The sequence below is a fragment of the Mesitornis unicolor genome, unplaced genomic scaffold (assembly GCF_000695765.1).
Source record: "Mesitornis unicolor isolate BGI_N332 unplaced genomic scaffold, ASM69576v1 scaffold9229, whole genome shotgun sequence".
In the NCBI taxonomy this organism is placed as follows: Eukaryota; Metazoa; Chordata; class Aves; order Mesitornithiformes; family Mesitornithidae; genus Mesitornis; species Mesitornis unicolor.
In genome coordinates this window covers 1-19,265 of record NW_010209203.1, presented here as the reverse complement: position 1 = coordinate 19,265, position 19,265 = coordinate 1, and the positions used below count along the sequence as shown (strand labels likewise).

The following is a 19,265-nucleotide window of genomic DNA, read 5'->3' as shown; positions in this document are numbered from 1 at the left end:
GGTGCCAAACGCCCGGAGCACACGGGACCGTCCCGTCCATCCTCCTGCCCCTGCCCGGGGCTGTCCCCAGCGCCCAGGGACGGCTCCTGCCTGTCCCTGCCCGCAGGAGGGGGAAAGCCCGGGGTGGAGCTTCCTTGTTCAGATGTGTTGAGTTTGCATTGCTGCTTTTTTTCTTTTTCTAAAATACATATATATAGAGCTCGTTAGATAAACTCCGTAAGGGTTTTTTTTTTTTCTTTCTTTCTTTCTTTCTTTCTTTCCTTCTTTCTTTCTTTCTTTCTTTCTCTGCCCGTTTTGGGGTTCCTGGCGTGGTGCACCCTGACTTCATTTTTTTTTTGCGGGGGTGAGGACACGGTTTGGCCTCATGACTATCAAGCCCCCGGGGGGATATTATGTGTGTGTGTAGCACAAGTCTGGGTGCAAAAGCAGAGCCAAGCGTGAGCAGAGCTGTAGTTTCACTAGCATTTGAGGTCAACCTTAAGGGTTTTAATAAGAAGAGAAAGGCACGTGTATATATTTTTCTACAGGGACGATTCATTCAGGAGGCATTTCTGGATGTCAGGGTGGAGCTGGGAGGTGCATGAGGCAATCTGCTTGGTGGCTTTGTTTCAAATGCTGTATTTTTTTAAAACCTTTGGATTTCCATCAGGAGAATTTTTATATTTCTTACCTCTCTCGGCCCACTCTGCCTCTTGCCAGTTTCTTTTTCCCGGTAAAGGGCTCCTACGGAGCAGGGGGTGTGGTGCACCTGGCTTTGTGCGGCTCCCCTTCCACCACAACACTGCCGAGGAAACCCCTGCCAAAATATTTGCCCCCCGCCCTGGGGATCCTTCTTTTTAAAGAGAAACCACTGACTTGAAACGGGGGGGGTCTTTTGAGGCAGGGGTGAGCACGGGGCACCCGTCGCGGCTGGGTGTGCAGTGTACCACACGGGGCGACCAGAGCCCTAAGGCGCCGCCTCATTAATTGCCCGTTTTGGCCGGCAAGGGAACACGGCCGGGTCCCTCCGCTGGTCCCTGTGGAGGTCGATGTAGAGAAATCTGGTGGACACGGCGAGCGAGAAGACAGGCCAGCGCGCAGATGCAAGCTGCTTTGTTTTTCTCGGTTTCAATGAGACCTGAATGTTTTATAGTGGGGGTTTTTTTTGTAATTTTTTTTTTCCTTTTTTTTTCCTCTTTTTGTAATGTCAGTATTGAGAGAAAAAAATAAAGTATTTTAAAAAAAACTATACTTGCTGGAGGTGTGTTGCCATGCGAGGTGCTGGGCCGTGGGAATGGGGCTGTGTAATGGGGTCATCACCACCACCGGGCTGTCTGGGTGCCTGGGTCCTGCAGGGTGGATAAAGAGGGGAGTGACCAGGCTGGTTCCCAGGAACCTTTGGTAGGAGAAGAAGTCTGTGAGAGAAGAGCTACATCTGATGCACAGGCCCTTCGAGACCTGATAATGAGGGCTTGGGAACAAATAGTAATAAAAAAGCTCCCATCAGGAGCAGCACACAAGTGTAGCGGATGACAGCGACACGCACGGGTGCTGTGGCTCAGGAGGGGGCTGAGCAGAGGCTTCCAAACCCCAGATGGGGCCATTGCTCACTGCCCCCTCCCATGTGATAGCTCACCATAAAATCATCCTCCAGCAAGCTGACCCTGGAGCCCGCAGAGCAGACAGGGCTGGGAGCAGACCTGGGGGGCAGAGCCAGCACAGCCCCCCCCCGGCCATGGAGGTGACCATGCTGCCAGGGATGCCCGTGGGGTAGGGGATTCCTGCAGAGAAGGGATGCCAGTGGCAGGGGGATGCCCTTCAGGCAGGGATAGCCATGGGCAGGGGGACGCTCAGGGGACAGGGGATGCCCCAGGTGGATAGCACTGGGGACAGGGACACTCATAGGGCAGAGATGCCCATGGAGCACCTGTGCCTGTTCCAGAGTTGGGTAGGGAACCCACTGCTGGCAGGAGCACCTGCTGGGCACAAAGGGGTTTGGGGAGCTGCAGGAGGGCCCCAAGTTCTTGGGTCAGGCTCTAAGCCCACTCCACTCCTGCACCCATTGTGGCTGGGCGGCAGGCCCCGCGGGGTGGGATTGGCTGTAGGGCTGGGATGGGGGGGCATGGCTCTGGGGACACACAGGGAACCACACGGGTGGGCAGAAGAAGATGCCAACCATGGTGCCATCTGCTCTCCTGGGGGTTCATGGGGTTGGAGGGGACCAGCCAAGCTCCCCAGCTGCTGCAGGTGCTGATCTGGGGGAACACACTAAGCGCCACTGCACATTTACATTGCTCTGGGTCATGGGCAGATACTTTCCATGCTCTTACGGGTGCTGTCCCCAGCAGGAGCCATGTCCCACAGGTAGCAGGGAAGAAGGAGGAGGCTTTTCCAGCTCTCCTGCTGGAGTTAACAGCGGCCCTTTCCCCAAAAGCAGCTGGTTCCTGCTCTCCTCCCTGGCTGGTGAAGCAGCAGGACAAGGGAGCAAAGCCGGCACCCAAATCCTGCAGAGCAGTGGGGAGAAGTGCAGGCAGGGAAGCAGCCTTGGAGTAAAAGCTCCCAGGTACCAGCTAACCCAAAAAAGGGCAGGCGAGTAGCAGGGGAAGGCCCCCCATCCTCAACCCCAGACTTAGGAGGACTCCTCGTCCCCGCAGGAAACAGCAGCAGCTTCTTCTCCGAGAGAGAGGTGTGATGAGGACAGGGCAGAGCTCTGAAGTAGGACAGAGCACCGGAGCTCCCACCCTCCCCGGGGGCCTTCGTGGCCTCCTCCCCTCGTAGGGGGTTGTGCTATTTAAACACATCGTTCCCAATTTCAGTGTGTTTCTCCCCATGGCAGCGCACAAGCCCCCTCTCATGGACAGCCCCGTCCTTCTCCCGTTTTGAGACTCCTCTCCTCTGGAATCCAGTCGGTTTGATGAAGCCCTCTAAGATGTCCCAAGCTTTGGGACAGACACTCCAGCACCTGGGCCCCACTCAACTCCTGCTGAGGGGGAGGCTGCCCTCTCCAGCAGGGCTCATCCCCAGAGGCCAGGCACCCTTCTCCCACAGAACCTGCATTTAAGCCTCTGCAGAAACCCTCAGCTCCTGCACTCCCTGAAAGCCCACAGCACGTCTGCTCCGTGTCCCACAGCCATTGCCGCCAGCAGGCTCCTGGGTCATGTCCAGCCTCCCACCCCGCTCCAGAGCACATGAGAGGACCAGATCCGCGGCCTCTCCCACATCAAGCACAAAGTACAGCAGTAGCACATTTTTCCAGTTCAGAGAAGGGAAAATAAACCAAGGAGCAAGGCAGTGAGCTAAAGGTGGAAAGAGAGGGCAAGAACCATGACCAAAACCCAACCGCTGAGTGTGAGGCACAATCCAGGGCAGACTGGCACCAGAGAGCCAAAACTGTCCTTAAAAACCCCAGCAGATGCACAGAATGTGCTGAAGCTCCCCTCTTCCCCAACCGTATCAGTATCACGCTGCAGCACAAACCCCAGGGGCAGCCCAAGAGCTCAATCGTGCCTGCCCTCAGGACAGGGATCGCTGGAGAGGTCCTTTGCTACAGGGGAACCCAAGCAGCAGGAGATGCAGCAGCTCATGGCCAGCGCTGGAGAAGCCACACCAGATAACCTGCTGCCAGGCTCCCCTGGTTGGTGCTTCCTAATGAGCCAGTGCAGAGGGGGACACTGCTAAACCAGTTTCTTCTGTTAACGTGAGCTATGAGATGTCGAGAATGAAGAGGAACCCGGGGCAGTGCCCACAGATGGACTCCACCAGAGCGGGGAGTGCAGGGACAGCACCCGAGACACAGGGTTACAGATGGCGCCAGCACCACACAAAGGAACCACCAGGGCCTGGTAAGGGTTTTGTGGGATTTTTATTATTTTTTTTATTATTTTTCTTCTTTTTTTTTAATACAGGCTGGCGTTGTACCCTTTGCTAAAGCTGCTGATTCTGCCACATAAACTAAAACAGAAATTTCTCAGAAATTAAGTCGGATCCCCTCCTTGTTAATTCACTGTCTGCCTCCCAACTGAACAACGGTCTGGATTCGTGTTTGCAGAAAACATCCCCTGTACAAAGTCTGACGTGCAGCTACACTGGTCTGACTGAGGAATGAAGAAGCCGAGAGTCCATTGAACATTGGATTTTTCCCTGTACAACGTGGCCTGACTCGGGAGTTTGGTCCACCGAGGACAGTGAGTTAACCGTAGAGATCGTCGTCGTTGTCTTCGCTGTACACGTTGCCACCGCTGCCGCCTCCTGTGCCTTGGCTGGGACCAGCACCGCCCTGGTTGCCTGACGGGAACCTGCGTGCCGCAGTACAGAGCGGAGAGAACAGACGCTGTTCAAAAGCCTCCTCACAGCTCAGCACCAACCCCTCCCTCCACAGCGACACCCCAGCACAGGCAGGGTGCAAGTCATGCAAGAGGCTCACACAGCCGCTGCTGGTGTTAAAGGAAGAAGGGCTGATGGCCTTCAGGAGCACCAACAGAGCAGCTACAACAGCCTACACCCACCACGTCGCACGCTAGCTGCCCTACATGCTGGGGGAAATGGGAGATTGTGGTGGAAGACGGGTTTGTTACCCACAAACCAGCAGGAGCAGCCTTGGTGCTCCGCTCTGGGGCCAGCTGGGCCACGCTGCCTTCCTCCCCGCCCTCCACTGTTACCTGAAGCTGCCAAAACCACGGCTCTGCTGTAGAGTCTGTGCAAACATCTCGTATTTCCTGATGTCGTTGTCGCTGACAGAGCGGCGAGCAAAGCGCATGGCTTCCTCAAAGTGATCTCTCCGTATCTCGGGAACGGGGTCGTCCTCCTCCACCTCCTGCAGGACAGAGGGCCCAGGTGAGCTGCATGCCCGAGCTACGCAGGCCAGCAGCCCTCACCCAGGCCAGGATGCTCCAATGTCCGCCAAGGCAGGGGCTGGAGGGGGGTGCTGCTGCAGACCACAAGTCAGGGCTGCAGCAGGGGCCTTCTGAGCCATCCTAACCATGAGACAACCCCAGGAGGGCCTTGACTTCCCACCAGATGAGAACAAAGTGCTCCAGCTCCACGCTCTCTGCCGAGAGCCTCCTCGTGCCCACCTGAAGATCACAGACGAGTACATCACCTCTCACAGGGAAAGCTCAGACTCACCATGGCAGACGGGTTGGTCTGCCTCTCACGTTCTCGCCTGATCTCACTCTCAATGGATTCACGGATGGCCAGTTTGCAGGCACGCTGGCAAATTTCTGTCAGGTCGGCCCCCGAAAAGCCATTGGTCATCTTGGCTAGGAAATCCAGGTCAACATCCTAGTGAAAAATACAAGAGAAGCCTCTCCTTAACACCTTACACCCTCAGGTAACAAATAGTTGTCTTTAGATCCCACTGGACCAAGGTGCTGCCTTAACTTGGTCCAATTTTGAAAAGATCACCTGTTACAGCTCTTGTTTTTGGGAAAAGTTATCCACACACAAAGGCAGGCAACACTCCCCACACACCCAGCAAGAAGCCATGAAGTGGCCATAAGTGGCACTTGAGTATTTAGGGTACGATTTGCTCAGGTCTCAGCATTAGGAGTCAAATGAAACACTGTCAGACTGGAAATGGAGATGGGGCACAGGAAGACTAAGACAACCAAACGTCATCATCCCCTTTCCTCTCAACTGAGTGGGTAGTACCACAACCTCCTCTGAAGCTTTTCTTCCCAGCAGTGCCTAAAAAGGTAAGCTCAGCATAAAAAAGCTTGAGCTGTCACCTGGCATCTGCTTTTCTCTGATTAACTACCAGTTGTGTTATTGCCTGCTCTTCAGGCAAGGGACATAGCTCTTGCCTATGATAGAGTTTGGCAACAATTAACTGTAATGCTTCCTCTTCAATTTTAATTTCCCACCCCCGTGTTCTACATTTACCTTTCTTTCAGAGTACAAGAACCTTTTCCAGTTTGCCATAACAGGCTTTCCTGTTCCCGCACCGTGGGCAGAACCCCACTACATGACAAAGACCTGCTTACACCAACACCTAGTTTCGTTATTACCTCACCTTGGAGCTCAAGCCTCCCCCTACCTCTTCACTTCCATCCTTCAGGCACTGAAGGTTTCCCAGCTCTGTACTGTGTGGAGCAGTCACCAGTCCTCTGCTGGGTTCCCAGCTTGTGAGGTGCACAAGCAGCACACCGCAAACCCGAGTCAGACAGAGTCATGGTGCGGATACTACCTTGGCAACTGGTGATTTCCTAAGGTTGGCCTTAAGAATAGCAACCCGGGACTTCTCGTCAGGCAGGGGGATGTAGATGAGTTGATCCAGGCGGCCGGGGCGCAAGATGGCTGGGTCGATGATGTCCGGCCTGTTGGTGGCACCGATGATGAAGACGTTCTTCTTGGTGGACATGCCGTCCATCTCTGTCAGGATCTGGTTGATGACGCGGTCAGCAGCACCACCACCATCGCCGATATTCCCACCTCGAGCCTTGGCGATGGAGTCCAGCTCATCAAAGAAGAGCACGCATGGGGCTGCTTGGCGGGCCTGCAAAAAGCAAACAGAAGCAATTGCTCCATGTTAACACCACCCAGTGAGGAGCACACTGATTGCACGCTGAGCCTACCCTACCATTACAGCAGCTCAGAGGAGTTACCAGAGCACTGCTGCTGCAAGCAGAGCTCGGAGGAGCTCCTCCTGAATGGTTCTCTTGCCATGCAAACTCTTATTTAAATTCTCCTGAAGAACAACCTGAATTTCCCCAAAGCTGGGAGCACTGTGAACCAGGCAGAAAGGTGGTAACTCCAATGCCTAGAGGGAAAGCTGGAGCCAATTTGCCTGGACTAGAACTCTCCCTGCAAGATTTGGCAATGTCAACGGGTTATTCAGGCACTAGAATATCAGTAGGTGAGATATCCAGTGGAAGGGGGAAATCAAATCGTTGACTTCAGCTACCTAATGGGTAGCTGCAGGAAAAAGGGAGCCAGATCTTTCTTCAAGCGGTGCAGTGAAAGGACGAAAGACCACTGGCACAACTGGGTGCAAAGAAAACTACAGCTGGAAATAAGGAAAAAACAATATTCACAGCAAGAGAGCTCAAACACCAGCACAAAAGCCCAGAGAGGTCAGAGACTCTGCACTCCGCACATATCAGAACATGAGTGACCGAGCAACCCAATCAAATTTCCAAGTTATCTCCTTTCTCCAGACAAAAAGCTGCACTGTGTGGCCTCTGAGGCTCCCTCCCAGCCTGATCTTTTCTGACTCTCCATCCAACTTGGCTCTTTCAGCACCTTTCCTGACCACAAGAGGGTGGATTCCCTGGATAATCCATGCAGATACCTTCTGGGACAGGGGGCTTGCACTATCTACAGGGAAACTGGGCAACAGGAGTGAGGTCCTTTCTAAGCCATGAATACTGCAACACAAGAACCCATTTGCAAATCTGTAGATGGCGAATGAGGTCTCAAAGTCAGTTTTCAGGATGTGGAGATATCTATGCCTTCCTAACACCAGCGTCACTGCTGAGGCACTGGGGCATTTATCATCCTGTTAACAAGGGACACGAACTGCAGCCAGTGAAAAGTTTAAATAGTTATGTTGCTGAGGAGGATGAATTCCCTAGCATCAGAAAAGCAGCCCCTGCTCTCAGTGCAAGTGTGGAAAACAGAAAATACACAAAAAAGAACCAGGCCAGTAAGACAGACGCAGTGGATGCAAAGTTCTGGAGGCACCTCAGCACAAACACAGCACAAGGAACAGAAGAAACACTTACCTTGTCAAAGATCTCGCGCACGTTGGCTTCAGACTCGCCAAACCACATGGTGAGCAACTCCGGCCCCTTGATGGAAATGAAGTTTGCCTGGCATTCGTTGGCAATGGCTTTGGCCAGCAGTGTCTTACCACAACCAGGTGGCCCATAGAAAAGAACCCCTTTTGATGGGGTCATGCCAAATTTGAGGAACTTGTCTGGGTGCTCCACAGGATACTGATGGAGAACAAAACAAACAAACAAAAATCTGTTGTGACAAGCCAGAATGGGTCTGTACCTTAGAATCACAGAATAGTTGGGGTGGGAAGGGGCCTTCAAAGATCATCTAGTCCAAACCCTCTGCCATGGGCAGGGATGTCTTTGACTACATCAGTTTTGTTTCTCTTCCTACCAGAAATACTACCTGAGATTTCCGGTGGATTAAACACAAGAACCTGCCTGCTCAGTGCCACTGGAGTTTTCACAGGGACACTGGTTTGAAACAGCCACAACTAAATTGCAAAGCTGCCTTAAACAACCTATTTACCTCTAAGAACTAAGTACCACTTCAGGTAATTTTCCAGTGCACTTAACCCCCACTTCACTCTGCCCTGCAGAAGCAAAAGGGAACAGTTCATTATCTAACCTATTCATTCTGCTCTCCAGAGACAGTCAGGGTGTCTGATGTGAGCATTTATCCTCAGCAACGAGGTCAGAGACAGGCAATGATTTTAACATCAGAAAATTAGACTGAAAATTAGGTTATTTTATTCATAGCCAGGATGATTCCACAGTACCAGATGAGAAGAGGAAGGTATCAAACCCAAACCATCCCAATGCAGCCACCAGGAGTTTCCACACACCATTCCAGACTTTATGTCCCAGTTTTGCCTTCATAGAAGGCTTCACAATTAGTTCTCACTTGTCCCTGAGCTAACACTGACGGAAAGCCCTTCGGAGGCTCTCTGCATGAGAATCTTCATTCACTTTTTGGCACGTAAAGCCACCACCTAGGAGGATTCCCAGCAGCAGTCCCACTGCTGGTCTCCACTTGAAAGAAGCAGAACTGCTGCTGTTTCTGCATGTAGCACAACACCCACCCAAGATGACACTGTAGCATCAGCTGAGGAAAGCCTGATGCTGCTTCCCAGCACCTTCCACTCCAACTTCACCAAGACAGAACAGCATGGTATTTTTAGCCCATTACAAGCAAACACCATAAAAACCTCTGCATCTACCCTGTTCACAGGCCAAATGGGAGTATGAGGAAGTTCTAGATCTTATTCTAATTATTTTTCAAGCTGACTAGGCAAAAATCTGTTGGAAATCCTTACCTGTACAAGCTCCTGGAGTTCTCTCTTCACATCCTCTAGACCACCAATATCTTCCCAGGTAACTTGTGGCACCTCCACCACAGTCTCCCGAAGAGCAGAAGGGTTGCTCTGACTCAGAGCCCACTATTGTTAAAAGAAATGTAATTTTGTGAATTCTAACACATTATGTTCACTTGCTTCTGATAAGCAATTAGGCATTACACCCAAAAGAAAGAGAGGCACTCCTGCATTACCCTGAAGTCATCCATGGTCACAGCCAGCGAGTTCATCACTTCAGCATCGATGGTTTCATCTTCTAGGTCTATGAGATCCATCTTCTTTCTGATAGCCTGAAGAGCAGCTTCTGAGCAAAGAGCAGCTAAGTCAGCACCAACATGGCCATGGGTCTCGTTTGCCACCTGAAAGTAGAGCACTGACTATGACTCACAGGGATACAAGCAAGCACTCTGCAAGGGCAATGCACGCTCTGGTCACTCCCTGGGAGCTGCAACAAAATTCTGGAGGACAGAACATCAGCTCTTTGCTGAGGATTCAAGACAAGTGCTACCACATATTTAACAGGCAAACACACCACTGTTTCACTTCTACATGACATCAAAGCTGCAACTGGAATTCAGATGGTGTGCAAAGATAACCCAGAGGACTGCAGTTCTTCATTCAGGACAGAGAACTGTCCAGTGTCACCACAATGCTCACCCAGCTCTGTGTAAGCTGTTTCAGGCTCACTTTACTTTTAAGGAGAATGCCACAACAAACAAACCCAAGAAGACAGTGGCAAGGCACTTCCAGACTGGATTGATAAATGTTTGTTTCACTGAGCCATGCCATTCTTAACTACTGAGTGAGGATTTATGGTCACTAGAGTAAGCTAGCCAGAAGGAAGCCCAGAGATCACAAATTCACACAGTTCCATGCTCTTCTAAATGAGCAACTACATGTATGTGATCAAGCCTTAATAAATCTTCCGCTACAGAACAGAGCATTGTGAACGTCTGTCTGCAGAGACAAGCTTTGCTAATAGCGCGCTACTCACCTGTTCCAGATCCACATCATCAGCCAGCTTCATATTTTTTGTGTGGATCTGCAGGATCTCCAGGCGCCCGGTGGCATCAGGGATACCAATATCTACCTCCCTGTCAAAACGACCTGGGGAGTACAAAACATATGTTGGGCTGCTGATTCTGCAAACTAGAGGAGCTGCAGTTGCTGCCTTCCTCTGACTGAATATGATGACAAGCCACACATACAATTTCAGAAAATGCCAGAGCTTTGGGTTTCTTTGCAGCATCTATGCACAGCAGCAGCATTAGATCAGATAAGGAGGAAAGGCTTTGACCATTTAGGGAAAGTGAGACTGTATTAACTGGAGTTCATGATGATACGATATGGAGGATTGCTAGTTTAGTAACTTCTTCTGAGCATCATTTTTAGGAAAATATGCTTCCCTGAACCAACATAGTGTGAGACATTTTTTCTACTTCTACCTTTGAGCCCTCAGCACAAGAGTCTGCAAATACCGAGAGCCTTAATTTTTCAGAACTTTCATAGCAGTACCCAAGTGGCAAAAAAACATGAATTGCTGCAATTTTTTTGCGGGTACTACTGCAATATTAACTAAGGTACATACGCCTATCATTTGCCTCTAGCCATAGCTGTGCATTCAAATGCCCTGGTACACATTTAAGAGGCCATTTTCCCCTGCACACTTGACTGGTGACTTTACCAACTGCTCATATACCAGACATTCAGTCATACTGCACAGTTTTAAAAACCTGAGTCTCAGAAACTACTGGACTCCTCATCAACAGAAGAAAGAGAAATCAGACAATTCAGAGCCTTCTGAAACCTAAGGCATGAACATCTCCTTAAGCATTTACTCCTTCAGTGTGTCCTGGAATAGCTTCACCTAACAGAGGCTAGCACACTTTTCTGCTTCAAAGTATTTTTCTGGAAAAATTATACCAAAGGCTGGAAACCTAGAAATTACTTTTGGACAAGCAGTTGGAGACAAGTCCATAGTTTATGTAACACAGAGGAGACGTTTAGTATTAATTTCTGCTCAATCATTCTAAGGCCCCTGAAGCATGGCCTGTAACAAAGTCCATGACACCCAAAAAAGAGACTGCAGTCATGGTTACCAAATCGCCTGAGTGCAGGGTCAATGCTGTTCGGTCTGTTGGTAGCTGCCATAACGATCACATGTGCTCTCTGTTTCAGTCCATCCATAAGAGTCAACAGCTGAGACACTATGCGACGTTCCACCTCTCCATGTGTCTACGGAGACAGAAAGCAGTGGTTAGACCAAAAAGCCTAAAACACAGCACAGGAACTAGTACGGTACCAGAGCAGACAGGTACAACAGCTGTGAGCTGTTAAGAAACATTGTGAACTGTATCTGGTTCTTCTCACGTCCAACTGAAATGAGGAATTAAGCTAAATACTGCTTTGTCCTGTAGTTAAAGGCAGAGATTCATGCCAGTTGTCACCAAAAAGGACGTACTTCTTCACCTTCTACAGACTTTCCATACCTTCTCTCTCTTAGGAGCAATGGCATCCAGTTCATCAATGAAGATTATGGCAGGAGCGTTCTTCTCTGCTTCCTCAAAGGCTTTCCTCAGGTTGCTCTCAGACTCACCAGCCAGCTTGCTCATGATCTCAGGACCTGAAAAAACAGCAGTACTGTGACACCCAGATGAGATGGAGCTAGCCCCAAGGCATGCAGCTGATTTTTTTTTAGTACAACATTCACATGGGAGAATCTATACTTCAAGCTAAAGCAAATACTATCAACCGAGTTCACTAAATTTGCAGCTGAACAGGCAAGAACAGCATGCAGAATTACTTTCTATCATTATTCTGGTGTCTTCAGTTTACTCTAACGGAATGCAGCACTAGTCAATGAGCTACCTTTAGCTGTCTCTTTCCTTACCCTATTTCACACTTCGTGAGCTTCTCTGTAATGTGCCATCACACACTGCTAATGCCAGTCCTAGCTTGCAAGGGAAGCAATCAAATTACATGGTGATGTATTATCAGGGTAGGGAAGGAAAAAGCTGCAAGACACTGAAGCTGTCTTTAACCTACATTACACATGTACACATTCACCTCTGTAAGATCCTAGAAATTAGTTAAAAAAAACCCAAACCAAACCAAAACCAAAAACCCAGATCCCATCCCCTCTCAAATAAATAAAAACACTAAAGCACCTCAATCCCAGAAGGGCAGCATTTCCCTGAGATCTACAAATGCTGAACCCTAGTGTAGGCTTACAGATTTATTGTTTTTACAGATTCTTCCATTGTGCTGATGGGAGTGGTAACAAAGAGAATGTATGCTTTAAAAGATCCAAGCAAAAGAAACCTGACCCTCAGGAGTGCAAAGCTGCTGGCTGACTGAGGCGTGGCAGCTGCAGAGCCAGTGGTGCGAGCAGGTACTAGGAGTGTTTCATTACAGGTAACCCACCAGCTCATACCAGCTCTGCCTACAACACTGCCTGCAGCTCAGCTTGGGACCAGTAGACAGAGAACACACCACTGACTCTGACAATGTTATTTTTATTATGCAATAGAAGTACAAGTGTCTAAAGAAATGGCTGGCTCATTAGCATGCAGTGACAGCTTCCACACACTTTAGGAAGTATATGACAGGAACGACATATGGTTAAAACCAGCTCATTTACATCTGATATCTTGAGATATGAAGCAAATCATTTCCCTACTGCTGGTCACTGCTATATTGTGCTACACACTCCTTTGCTATCACCTTCACAGGTCTATGTGATTGAAATCAGGGAAGAAACACAGAGCTCCTTAAGTAAAAACATTCAGTTATTCCAACATTGACTGTAAAATGGGAAAAGAAAAACACGGAAAATTTAGAATTTAGTCCTTACTGGACAAAAACCAGTAAACAACCGAACTGCTTCAGGTGAGGCTTATCAACAGGAGGTTCTGTCACTTGTAGCTATGTTCCAAGGTACTCATTAGAGCTTTCAGGAAAGTTCCTCCCAGTTAATGTCAGGTGAAACAGAACACGTCTTGTGCTTTACTTCAGGGGAAAGAGAAACCCACAGCACACCAGCTTTTTTTCTGAATGGAAGACAGTGGCAGTAATAGAAGGAAGTCTCCTGCACCCACGTTCTTCGAATAATCTCACCACTTCACTCCCAGCTCTGCCCTCACCACCATGAATGAACACCCAGTCAGGCAGACTCCAACTCCTTGCTTTGCAAAGCTGCCTTCCAACCACCCTGCTACAATACAATCAAGTTTAAGTAAAGTGCCACGACAGACGCTTCCACACGAATGGCCTCCAAGCATCCCCAGAGGCATGCTTCAAAGCGGTAAGGAAGGATGTCAGGCAGACAACGTGGCTCTACAAGCCTTGTTAACACCATTCATTACCATAAGATGGAGGAATAAGCACGCAGTAGAGATCCAGGGCCAAAGCAGCCACAACACTCACCGTTGATCAGGAAGAAGAAAGCCCCAGTTTCGTTGGCCACTGCTCGGGCAATCAGTGTTTTACCAGTGCCAGGAGGACCGTACAGCAGGATCCCACGTGGAGGCTGCAGACAAAGGCAACGGACTTAGGAAGTGAGCTCATATCTGAATGTCTAAGTAGCTTCACAGTGAAATTGTAAGCATCTGACAAAGCCAGTCCGAAACTGTGATGCAAGCGCAGTCAACGGCTGTCATCCCACCATTGCCATCAACACCCCTCCTACTTTGCATGACACACAAACAAAAACCTTGCCAGTAACTGACAGCACTGATTCAAAGCATCACTTCACTTTACAAGTTGCCAGTACTTTAATCTGTGACCAAACATGTAAGAAAATACTTTCCTAACACCAGCATTAAAAAATTAAAAAAAAAACCCCAACCCAAAACAACCATGAAATATTCTCTCCAACAAATGCCTCATAAAGCTCTGACATCAAGAGTCACCTGCAAGGGCAAGCCCACTCATCCACCCAGTGCACATGGGCACATACCTTCACTCCTATGGCCTTGAAGAGCGCAGGGTGTCGGAGGGGAAGTTCCACCATCTCTTTGATTTGGGCCAGCTGTTTCCGGCACCCACCAATGTCATCATAGCCCACTTCATTCAGTGACTCCTCTTCATCCTATCCGGAAGGAAATATATTAAACATCTGAGTGAAAACTATAGTTCAAGAACACCGCTGAGCCTACAGAAGCCAGGAATCTGGATTTTTCCTCATAACCATATCTCCTTGCTATCTCAAGATTCTCACTTTCAAGTCTTTCTGCTGTCTTCTACAACCTCTTCTTAGCTGTCTTCCCTGACATACAAAGGGAATTGCCTGCACGTACCTCACTGAAGCACGCCCTCTCCAAAAACAGTCTCTGCTGCCAGGTTCCCTACAGATTCTGGCACAAAACAAGCTCTGTAACCTTCTGATGTGGCTAACAAAGACAGCCGTGAGACAACAAAGCTCACTATAAAGTATACTTATTCCTTAAACTGTAAGTGATATCTCATACAGCTTTCAGATGCAGTTTTCTTTTGGGACTGACACAGATTAACAGAAAACGTTAAGATCCAGAAATGTGGATAAGATCAATGGCAATCAACTCTATCAGTTTATCTCTATAGCATCCTTGCATTTGGCTGTCCAAATCTTTACTGGCCTTAGTTATCTGTAACACTAGGCCAAACTAAAATAATTAAACACAGCCTGGAATCTTCAGAGGGGCTCAGTCCAAAACCCACAGATGGGAAACACATCCTGCAAGCAGATCACTCAGTCTGGCCCTATCAAGAACTGAAGGTATCCAGGTTTGGAGATTCTCACACCCTCTGTGCCCTGCTCCAGGGTTGCAGTAATCCTTTTCTACTAGTATCTACCAGGAATTTCTTTTGGTCCAGCTTATGCCATTGCCTCCAGTCCTGTCCCTGGGCACAGCTCTCACAAGAGACTGGTCATCTACCACTTTCATTCACAAAGTTGCCAGCCAGTCAGCCCCTTTGCCTTCTCTTCTCCAGGCTGCATCATTCCACTCTCCCAGCCTCTCCTAATTCATTCTGATCTCCAGCTCCTTATCATTTTGGTGGCCTTGGCTGAACTTGCTCTTATCTGTCTCTACTGTGTCCTGAAGAGCCCAAACTGGACTCATGGGGTGCCCAAACAGTCTCAAAAGTGTCACATAGACATGGATTTTTGGAAGGCGGGTAACTACAAGCCAGTACACACTCCAGTTTGCAGGGACTTACCTTATGAAGTATACAACTGCTTTAGCTCATTTCTCTGCTTCTACAGATTTCCTACTCTCTAACAGTCAGGTGGCCAAGACCTGACAGGCAAGTCACTCAGGCTGCCTCAAGCTTGGGATGCTCAAGGGGGAGCACCTTAAGGGACTGGGGATTTTTTATTTTTATTTTTTTTAATCAACCATTTTGAGATTTCAGATTTCTCACTGAAAAAGCAGTAATTGCTTTCTTTTCAGGTGGCATGAAATTTAACAACTTTGTAAGCTCTCCCTGCTATGGGTCAAAGGAACTTTGGAATTAAAAGATGCATCCAAGTCCAGCATGAGATATCTGGAAGCAGATGCAAAACCAGCTGCTCCCAAGCTATGGCATCTCATCAGCAAACCTAAGCATTGGTGCTATCTCAGTGTATGAGGAAGGACACTGGAAGTACATTTCTCTGACTACCCTCAGCAGCAGCTCATCTCCTGAAGCTGGAGTTTCTAACCATTACATTCAATACACAAAATGCCAAAACAGGAACTGCAAACACTGCTGCTCTCAAGGACTGTCAAAGAGGGAATGCAGCAGGAGAACTGCACGGCAGGATTTTGCTCACCTCTCGTTTGATGGGCTCTCCTTCACAATGGATCACCGTGTCTGGAGCCACTATGCAGTACGGGCTTGGATCTGTCTCCACCACTTTGAACTCCACTGCACGCATCCCTCCACGCACCAAGAAGATGTCACCTGTAAAACCCCACATTTCAGCAGCCTGCTGCAACCGAGGTCTGCAAAACGTCAGCCCTTGTACTACGAGCAGCCTCAGACAGCAATGAAGTGGGTTACACAGGCGTACACTGCTGGTGCTTTTAACGCTTCTCGGCATTTTGAACTCCAGAACTGTATGCACTGTGACCACCTCAGCACCATTTAGATCCACAGCAGTTAAAGTTCTCAAATTTCATCCAGTAACATACAAACAAAACCAGCAAACAATAGAAAAGAATACTGTGCCTAAATACAAAACACAAAGGCAAGGCATCACATTTCTTTTTCACTCAGTTTCAATTTAACATTTCTAAAATGGGCAAAAAGGCCTAACTTAATAAAAAATTCTTTTGGAAGTTATTATAGTTGTTGCTAGTTGTAACTGCAACAAGTTGTTACTAGCTACAACTGGTTGTCTCCAGAAGCAGAGTAATATATCTCACTGCACTATGACTCCTGGCTGAACTGTGCTACAGAAGCTGGATAACTTCAGCTTGTGTTTACACGGTATTAGGAACTGTTTCTTCCAGCAGAAGCGCTACCCGCACAACTCTAAAAGTGAATTTGGTTTCCTAAGCACTCTCCCAGTTATTAATTAAATTACTCTGAAAAAGTTAATTTAGTCAGGGTGCCAGCTGGTCTATCCAACCAGTTGATTAATATGTGGGCAATTCCCCAATTCCATCAGATGGCTGCAACTTAATTTAATGAGATTTTATCCTGTGGTCTACCTGAACTTTTTATGACACTCTCCAATCTCACATAGCAAAAAACCACAGGAGAACTATCAAGCTGCTCTGCCAGCCAGCAGCAACAATCACATTTTCTTCTGAAGATTAGGAAAAAATTAAATCGGCACAAGCAGAATCTCACTCTAGAGATACCAGTCTAATTCCTCGCAGAGATCTGTGCAAGCTTCTAGAAATTCTCTTTATCCAGGCACAGGACTCACACTTGCTGCCATCAGAACTTCAGTAGCAGGCTCTATTACCTTTCCTAATGGGTCTGTATGCTTCCAGGAAGTACGGCTTGAGATAGACCTCAAACAGATTCCCCGTGATCCCTTCTACTGTGTCATCTATTGGCAGCACATGGATGCGTTTGCCGTATTTCACATCCGGGCAAGGCTGGATGCTGCAACAGAAGAAAACCCCAGTTAGCCACATCATGGTGGACTCACAGCTGAGTCCGGAAAAGGCAGTGATGCCCCTTCCCAGGCCAGTACGAATGCCAAAAAGGACCCTCCAAAGCACTGATGAGACTTTCCATCTGTGTAAGAACATTTCAATGCTGGCAAGGCAAAAATCATGCCCATCAGGAGCTATTCTTCACAGCACACACTTTCCTTCACTCCTCAGCCCTATCCAAGGGAGTTTCATATTTTCTTCCTACCCCCTTGCTCTTCTGTACCCACCCTCACTATCCCCAAAGTACATTCACAAGTTACTAACGCAGCCTAAAGACCTGTGAGAGTCACAAGTTAACTACTGTTTTGACAACGAGCTACCACTGAACGAGCTGTAAGGGGAAGCTCTTTGTTCCTCTCTCTAACTACAGAGAGCAGAGCTCCCGATATGGACAAACCCTGATCCCGAGCAAAGGCTCTCACAGTACCAACCAGGGATAACCAGCTCACAGCCAGGTGTCTGTCAGTCCCACTTTATAGAGGCTGACATTTAGGTTAAAGTCTGAAGTCCTCCCTTTCTACTACAGTTATTTTGCAGTGTAGGACAACAGCCTACTGTAGTGATAGCTCAGAGTATCAAGCTGTGGCAGAACGCTCAAACTGGCTTTGCCAGCTAAGAAAAGCCTATGTGGAACTGCAGCTGGGAGCACAACTTCTCAAATGTGAATTTTGTTAGAGACTCTCAATAGACTCTTTTACCACATGCTTTACAGAGAGGATGGAGAAAGAGTAAACGCAAAGATGGACTGCCTCAGAAGGAAAACAGCTGACAGACCACAAGCAGAAAGCAATCAGCACGTGAATCTGGATTTTAGCAAAAACCAGGCCACAGAAAGTAACACAATAAGCAGTTGAAGATCAGCAAGAAAAACTCTTGAGGGTAAGAGATGTGATCACTCTCTCACAACAAAGCGAAGACAACTGGTAACGCATTTGGAAGGCTGAGAATCGCTACAGACACAGCCCCAGCACAGAAGGGGAGAGCACAGGCTGAACTGTCACACTAGAAACAACTCCAGCAGTAACCTCATGTCAGGTTAAGGTAAGGATTGACCTTTTTATAAATCCACAGACTGGCTCAAGGCACTGTTCTGTTCCAACTGCTTGGGCATTTAAAACTTGCGGTTTTTAGTGGTAGAAAGATGGGTGGAACAGCCTCATTCCTTTGCTCCACAAAGTTTATATGAAACATATTTTGGATTTAAAGATTATTCCAGGTGTGACCCCCCCCAGGAAGTCTAGTGTCAGAAACCAGGATCCAATTTTCCTAGAACATGTAGGATATTCCAGACTAGGAAGATGCTCAGGAGAATGAATACTTTCATATTTAAGCCTGCAAACTAGCATTTTTATATTTAAGAAATGCTCACATGCTCCCCTCCCACTGCCATCACAGAACAGAACTTGTCTCCTGTAAACTGAGATCCACATTTCAATGCTTTCCCACTGCTTTCTGTGAGCATTGCACAACAGAATCTCTGCAACACCTTTTAAGCACTCCTAATTTAAAAAAAAAAATAAAAATCTGGAGTATAAACATCCTTTGGGGATTTTTAATCCTGATATCTGACTGCATCATGGTTCTGTCACTCACTTCTAGCAAGTTTTAACTTCTCTTTGCCAGAGGGCGACTCAGATACTAGGAGATCAATTACAATGTGGCTCAATGCCTTCCATAGTTAACACTGTGAACACTGAAAACTTAGACAAGAAAAATCTGCAAGTGCACCTGACAGTGTAAATTTGGGAAGATAACTGTGACAACAGTGAATGACTCAATTTAATTACAGGATGTGAGCTCATAAAGATACTGAAGAGACTTCAAGAATCTTTGGCATAATTTTTTAGTTCTTACTTGAATATGCATACAGCCAGAAACACACAAAAATAAATTGAGATCCTTGGTCTTGAAAACATTTCTGCGATCTCCTCTGGAAGACGTAAGAATATCTAGCTCCTGCAAATCCTGTCTCTGCTACCAACTCAATCGATTAAGAGCCAGTGTACAAATTATTTAGGCAACCCATGGATCCACAGACAAGGGTTCGCAAACAAGTCCTCACCTGATCACATCACCCAGGCGCA

At 48.0% G+C, this 19,265-nt stretch overlaps 1 protein-coding gene across 1 annotated transcript; it reads right to left on the bottom strand.

Moving 5' to 3' along the window:
- Positions 1-3,824: 3,824 nt before the first annotated feature.
- On the bottom strand, positions 3,825-19,260 carry VCP (valosin containing protein; the record flags this gene model as incomplete). The annotated part of the gene is made up of 15 exons (XM_010192799.1): positions 3,825-4,274; positions 4,638-4,792; positions 5,104-5,259; positions 6,164-6,472; positions 7,701-7,913; positions 9,011-9,133; positions 9,244-9,408; positions 10,044-10,156; positions 11,149-11,284; positions 11,539-11,672; positions 13,475-13,577; positions 14,007-14,138; positions 15,843-15,973; positions 16,986-17,128; positions 19,244-19,260. Coding segments are annotated over 15 exons (2,136 nt in total), but the record flags the coding sequence as incomplete, so codon positions are not given.
- Between the last annotated feature and the right edge of the window lie 5 nt (positions 19,261-19,265).